The sequence below is a fragment of the Monodelphis domestica genome, chromosome 2, assembly GCF_027887165.1.
Source record: "Monodelphis domestica isolate mMonDom1 chromosome 2, mMonDom1.pri, whole genome shotgun sequence".
In the NCBI taxonomy this organism is placed as follows: Eukaryota; Metazoa; Chordata; class Mammalia; order Didelphimorphia; family Didelphidae; genus Monodelphis; species Monodelphis domestica.
Genome location: NC_077228.1, coordinates 496,714,968 through 496,721,941, shown reverse-complemented (window position 1 = coordinate 496,721,941; position 6,974 = coordinate 496,714,968). Strand labels below are relative to the sequence as shown.

Here is a 6,974-nt window from a genome sequence, read left to right as displayed (position 1 = left end):
AAGTGAAACCCCCATGGAAGGGGAAAGCACAAAGAATCCGGGGACCAGCTTTCTGGCTGCGGCCCCTTTAAGAACAGAACCTCCTGGAGCTACCCGTCGCAACCGACCCCAACTTAACCGAAACCCAGCCCGGACTTCCCCGTTACCGCTCAAATATTGCCAACTTTGGATTTTTTCCCTCCTCCGCTAACCAATTGGATCGCTGTTACTAGGCAGACTAGAGCAGCTGCCGGGGCGATCTGGGCGCCCTGTCTCGGAGGCGGCAGGGACCAATAGTAGAAGGGGCAAGCTGGTGTATCCAGGCAGATTGGGGCGGAACCGACCAATCAAAAAAAAAAAAAAAAGACCGAGCAACGAGTGGAGCCGGGACCGTGAAGCCGACCTAGAGTCGAGGTGGCTCGGAGGTAGTTTCTCTTTCTCTACTCCCTTTTTTCGGCGCGGGAAGGAGGGCGAGTGCATAAAGGTGGGGAGGAGGCAGTGTTGGATTTGGAGCAAACCACTGGGAATGGAGGCTGTATTTCCAACTCCCTTTCCACCCCCCGCCCCCACCCCAGCCACAAGCACACGCAGAGGTCCCCAGTTCTTGGGACATCCCCCTCCCCGGCCGGGGATCCACCTTGCCATGCCCCACGCCCCTTCCCCATTTTGCAATGATTAGGTGAGCTGCGGCCCAGGGGTAACCCAGCTAGGTACGGGCTGGGGGGAGTATTGAGGATGGGCATTTGTGCCGAGTGACATGGGGAGTGGGAGGTCTTGCATGTAGGTTTTCTTCCCCCCCCCATTAGTAGCAGCCCCAATTTCCCCTTTTCCCTATTGTCCAACTTGCTGGGGGCTGGAATGGAGGGAATGCTTTAGGGGGTCGGGGTGGCGCCATTTTTTCCCACATTCCCTCAGGGGTTCACCTCCTGACCCTCAGGTAGCAGCTAATTAAAATTAAACAGACAAAAAAAAAAGTTTGAGGGACTTTCTAGAGTTTAACTGCACTTGTTAGGGGAGGCCAGTAGCGAATCAGTCCACTGGGGGGTCCAGGCTTACGAGTCCTCTTTTTTTAAGCAACTTGAGGGGTGCCAAGGGTGGAGAAGACATCCAAGATTTATACCTGCCTCAATCAAATTTTAGTGCCAGGATGGCAGAAGATGAACCTGATGCCAAGAGCCCAAAGACAGGTGGAGCAGCCCCAGGCAGTGGGGATGCTGGTGAACCCACCACTCTCCTACAGAAGCTCCGAGGGTCTATCTCGTAAGCCCCTGCTTCACTCATGCCACTCTTCTTGCTCCAGCAGAGCCTTAGGGTCCCCCTTCCTCCTCCCAGGGCATTTCTCTCCCCAGCACACAAGTATTATCAGGTGGACTGGAGGGGGGAGGGGGCTTAATTATGATGGGCTCAACTGTAAAATCTGGTTCCCCCTGTCTTAAATCTTCTGATCCCAGTAAACAACCATGCTAGTGTTTTCTTAGGTGCAGGGACTATGCTAAAGGCTTTCTCTCCCTTCCCTGACAATTAGAGCCCAAAGGGTGAGCTAGAATTCCCCCTGCTGATGGTTCAGCTTTCTCTTTCCCACAGCAAGGCGGTGCAGAACAAAGTAGAGGGGATCCTGGTGAGTACCATGGGGCAGGGTCTGCTAGAAATAGTGGATTCACAGGAGCAGAATGGTAGTTTAGTGGAAAGAAAATGGGAGGTGGAAGCCAGTGGAGGGAGGTCTCTCATCACAGCTATATAGTAGACTGTGTGACCTTAGACAAGTCATTCAACCTTCATGGGTCTGGGCTCTTTGGCCTATAAAATGGGGAGGGGGTGTGGTTTGAACTAAAATCGGTGAAGTCGGCATCAGAGGGCTCATCGAGGGCCTCACTGCCACTTCTGCTTCCCCTCTTTCCCCAATCCAGCAAGATGTGCAGAGATTCTCAGACAACGACAAGCTCTATCTTTACCTTCAGCTCCCCTCAGGCCCCAGTGGTGGAGATAAAAGGTAAGCTTAGTACAAGAAAGCTGGTTTGCAGAACTCTGTAGATGGAGTTTAGGGTGGAAAGGGACAGAGTAGTGAAGCAAGTCGTGTAGTCAGCCAGGATGCTTGGGTTCAGATCCTGCCTTTGGGACGCACTAGTTGTCACAGACCAGATGCCTGCATCAGGGTGGGCAATTTTTGCAGCAGGAGTCCCCCATTATTAATAAAATGACTCTTGGGCATGAAGCAAGGGAGCAGGAAGGGGGAGCTGGGAGGGTCTGTGTATCTGGTTATTACGGTTCCTGCCTGGGGTTGGGATCACCCAGGGGCACAAGGGTTTGTTCGGTGTGGGCTGGCTACTGTGGTGTGGAGTGGAAGCCTCGCTGGGGAAGGCCTGCTCCTGGGGTCATAGACACCTCCCGTTACCCCCAGCAACCTGGAGCCAAGTGCACTCAGCCATGACGAGTATATGTACGCCTACCGATGGATTCGAAACCACCTGGAGGAGCATACAGCCACCTGTTTGCCAAAGCAGGACGTGTATGATGCTTATAGGTGTGTGAGAGGGGTGGGGGCCACCCAAGGACTGCAGGTAACTCAGGCTTGTACCTTTGTGGACCCGACCCTCCAGCAAGCCCCGCCAGGGACTCTTCCTCCTCCCTCCGGCTGCTTTCACTTCATTGTCATCCTTCATCCGCATCCCCTGCCCCCCACCTCTGCCCCAACCATCCTCCCAACCAGATCCCTTCTTCTCCTTGGTCTTCCTTTCTTGGGCACCTGGCCATGCTTGATCCACCTTACCCAGGAGGTACTGTGAGAGCTTAGCCTGCTGCCGCCCGCTCAGCACCGCCAACTTTGGCAAAATCATCCGGGAAATCTTCCCTGACATCAAGGCCCGGCGGCTGGGAGGCCGGGGCCAATCCAAGTATCCTTGGATGGAAAGGTGGGAAAAGGAGTGAGACCAAGGTGCGGGGCTGGACCGTGCAGGTATAAATAAGGTATCAGGATATCCCTCGTTCTGGCTTCTCCTTAACTGACACCAGATATTGCTACAGTGGTATCCGAAGAAAGACACTGGTATCTATGCCACCCTTGCCTGGACTTGACCTCAAGGGCTCAGAGAGTGTGAGTAGAACAGCTGGCACTCTGAGACCCCCCCAGCCCCCGGTCCCATCCCTGGATGAGCATCTGTTTAATGGCATGCTTCTAAACCTGACTCGGTTTGGGTCCCGTGTCCTGGAGGCATACTATCTCGGCTATCTTCTGGCTGGGCTGGGGCTATGAGAGCCTGGGATTCTGGCGCAGGAGAGGTTCAGACTGAAGATCCCTTCCCTTAGCAGAAGGCCCCGGGCTGGGAATCCCTGGGGAGGGCTCCGGGCGCCCCAGCCTTGGCTAGGGAGCTAGGGCTGTTGTCCTCTACCACCTGTAGCCAGAGTTGGGCCCAGAAGTGGGTCCGGGTCCTCGGGACGAACTAGTGGAAGCAGCATGTGCCCTGACCTGTGACTGGGCAGAGCGCATATTAAAGCGCTCCTTCAGCTCCATCGTCGAGGTGGCCCGATTCCTGCTGCAGCAGCATCTCATCTCTGCTCGATCTGCTCATGCACATCTGCTCATGGCCATGGTACTCACTGGTATGTTGACTCGACGCCCCTTTACCCGAGAGGCCCAGCCCACAGATGACCTAGCCCTGCCTCACTGCTGGTTTTCCTCCGTACCCCACACTGCACAATCTTGTGCCTTTTCAGATGAACCTGAAAGGCTCCCACGGGATCCCTCATCTGCTACCAAGAACGGTCTGGAGAACCCAGATGGAAAAGCCTCTAAGGGCCAGCCCCAGGTGCGAAGGACAAGGAATCCTGATTTCGAGGTCCTCCAGTGGGGCTGGGGGGAGGTGGGCCAGGAAGTTATGAGCTTAGTCCCCTCCGTGTGTTATTTGATCCATCTTCCCCGATCCTTATCCCTTGCTCCACTCTTTTCTTTTCAGCCCCCCAAGGAGGTGGAGCCCCGACCTGGGTCTGCCCTCCCAGTTCGAGGGGAGCGGAAGAAAACTGCAGAAACCCCAACCCCAGCAGCCAGCAACCCCCAAGTGAATGCTCTAGTGGCCCGACTGCCTGTGCTCCTTCCCCGGGTACCCCACCCACAACTTCCTCGGCCTCTCCGAGTCTCCCCACCAGTCCTAGCCCCCAAACTTCCCTCGGGTACCCTAAAAGTCACTACACTGCCTTTGCCCAGTGGGGCCAGGGTACCCCGGGGAACTCTGCCCATCATTAACATGATCTTGCCCACTGTATCTGCTGTGCCTATCCCTGGGCGAGCGCCACCTGAAGGTCTCATCCAGTCCCAGAGCCTGGAGAAAAACAGGGAGATAGGCCCAGGGGTGGATATGGGTCCCCGGGGCAAGGGAGTGAAGAGGACAGCTGAAGTGCCTATCGGTGATCCCAGAGGACAAGAGCTAGCAGCCAAAGTATTGGGCCAGGATACAGAAGAGATAGGGATTGATGCCAAGCGTAAAAGAGGGCGTCCTCGAAAGAAATCAAATGGTGAGGGGGAACAGAGCTCCTCCCCTGAGAAGCCACTGCCTGCTACAGATGCTGCCCATTCCCCCAGGGTAACACCGGAGTCTTGGGGCTTTGGAAGGGAAAGTGACCCGGCTAGAGGGCTGGAAAAGCCGAGGTCTGTTCCTATAAAGTTGGAGAAGGAAGAGGACACTGATTTCAAGAGAGGAAAGGAACCTAGTGTCCAACACGCCAAAGAAATAGGGGATATAAGTCCTGTCACTCCTAAAGTGAGTGTCATCAAGGGCAACAAAAGTTGGGAGGAGCCCCCCCAATCCATGGGAAGAGAGGCAGCAGCACAAACCACAGGACAAGGGAATAAAGATCCAAAAGGGAACATGCCCCAAGGTTCCTTGTTCTTTGGACACAAAGATCCCAAAGCAACACCCCCTTAATGGGTACATGGTGGGGAAATTTGAATATTCCTACATGCACCTACTCTGCAGGAGCCCTTCTCTCTGATCCTGCTTATTATATGGCTGTCCCCTTCCCTTTCCTATATGGATTTGTGTTCCCCATTCTGACCGTGTCTTGTCCTTCCCTTTTCCTTTCCCAGGCTAGTGCCCTTGGCTTCAGTATTACCTACCAATAAACCTGCCATGCCCTCCTACCTTGATTTCTTTGCCTTTCTTTCAGGGAGATGTGAATAGTAGATATGAGCTGAACGCTTTCTCAGTTTACAGGTTGAACAGTCAAGCCCTGATATAACAAAGCATTTTAAAGCTGAAAAGAGCCTTAGAAACCATTTAGTGCACATAAGAAAACAGGCCTGTAGGGACTTATCCAAATATACCATGTATTTGTCTAAAGCCTATTTTGCCTAAGTCTCTTTTATCCCTGTCTATATCAGAAGTCATCCTTACCCATCTGGCTCATCCCAGAGGCTCAAGAGATAAAGATCATCTAATTATTTCTTAGGGAATGTTTTCCCTTTAAACAAAAGTCCATAAACCCATTCTCTCTGTAAAGCATTTCCTATTCAGAAAAGCCTTCACTTCAGTTTCTTGATTTTACAAGGACTCCCTCAAGCTTTACTCTGACTTGAATCCAATACACTAGCTTCCTCTATATCCCCTCTCTCCGGCACAATTTAAAATTAATCAAACGACTGATATTCATGGACACTGTCTTTGCCAGCTCTTCCTTCATCCTTCAAATTCTTGTCAGAACAAGAAACTTTATACTTATGCATGTCAATAGAGAGTTCCATGGGTGACAAATCAACCCTTTTTTCCCCTATCAAGGCCATAGGAAGGAAAAACCATTTCATCTGAGGGTTTTAGGGGAAGGGTAAGAAAGAAAAATACATGGTGGACTTTGCTTCTCATCCACTTTTAATATTAAGAACAAGGATCACAAAACTAATAAAGGATGATAAATATACTTCTGTATTCTGATCAGTTAAGGAGTAGACAGAAGGAATTACTCTAAGGGAGGGGAGGTGAAAAAGACAAATTGTTCTAGCCTAGAGAAGGGCAAATTAAATCATATAGATGCACAGAAATATAAATACAAATTATTCATATGTAACTACCTCTCCTGACCTTTTTTACTCCTCTTCAAACTATGTTCTAAACAACTATTCCCTGAACTCAACAATCTTTGTGTCATTTCCTGCAAAGATACTTAATTGGGAATTTTAAAATCTTAGATAAGAGGCTGCAAACACATGGTTGGCAGAGCATTTAACTCTGCAGGCCATCCTTAGTTATTATTTTTAAAATCAATTGTATTGATATCAGTACTTTTGTTTTTACATTATCTACCAAATGTAGCTTTCCCACTCTCTGCTCCCAGAGCTATCTCTTATAATAAAAAGAAGAAAAAAGCAGTTCAGCAAAACCAATCAATATATCCAAAAAAATCTTTGCTGTTCTACCTCTGCAAAGAGAAAGATGCTTTTCTGTCTACCTGGGAGAGGGAGACTGTCAGGATTTGGTCGTGGTGATTTCACAGCAATTAAGTTTTTTTTTTTTACTTCTAAACTTGCTAAAACATCAAAAAGATTACTATTTCCATATATACAGAAGTATTGTTTTAATGGTTTTGCCAAATTCACGTATCAGTTCACATAAGTCTTCCTTTGTTTCTCCTCTATAACTACGCACATTAGTGTCTATGGCACTTATAATGCTAATAATTTTTAGCAATTACCCAATCTATGGGTTTCTACTTTTGTTTCCAATTCTTTGTTCCTAAAAAAAAGTGCTGCTAAAATCGTATATATAGAGCCTCCTTATCATTGAACCCTTTGGGATAGATCCCTCTCAATGGAATCTCTGGATTGAAGAATATGGATGTTTTAATAGATGTCCGAACATAATTCCAAATTTTTTTCAAGAATGGTTTGTACTGATGAATTCACAGCTCCACCAATAATGTATTAGCATGTCCGTTTTTCCATAATATCTTTGACATGGACTATTCTCATCTTTTGCCATCTTTGGCAGTTTACTAGGTATGAAGTGAAAACT

The 6,974-nt window shown here is 49.6% G+C and overlaps 1 protein-coding gene across 6 annotated transcripts; it reads left to right on the top strand.

The window, feature by feature from the left end:
• The first annotated feature begins 263 nt into the window (after window positions 1–263).
• On the top strand, window positions 264–5,110 carry RFX5 (regulatory factor X5). Of its 6 annotated transcripts, none has more exons than XM_056819374.1 (10): window positions 264–404; window positions 1,054–1,239; window positions 1,564–1,597; window positions 1,887–1,969; window positions 2,378–2,500; window positions 2,751–2,870; window positions 2,989–3,070; window positions 3,375–3,576; window positions 3,691–3,782; window positions 3,930–5,110. In XM_056819374.1, exons 2-10 carry the CDS (start codon window positions 1,127–1,129, stop codon window positions 4,893–4,895), a joined length of 1,815 nt encoding a protein of 604 aa, XP_056675352.1. In that variant the 5' UTR covers window positions 264–404; window positions 1,054–1,126; the 3' UTR covers window positions 4,896–5,110. The 6 variants fall into 6 exon arrangements, with proteins under 6 accessions (XP_056675352.1, XP_016284651.1, XP_007485481.1 ...); XM_016429165.2 differs by having other exon boundaries at window positions 3,691–3,812; XM_007485419.3 differs by having other exon boundaries at window positions 265–404; window positions 1,120–1,239.
• The last annotated feature ends 1,864 nt before the right edge of the window (window positions 5,111–6,974 follow it).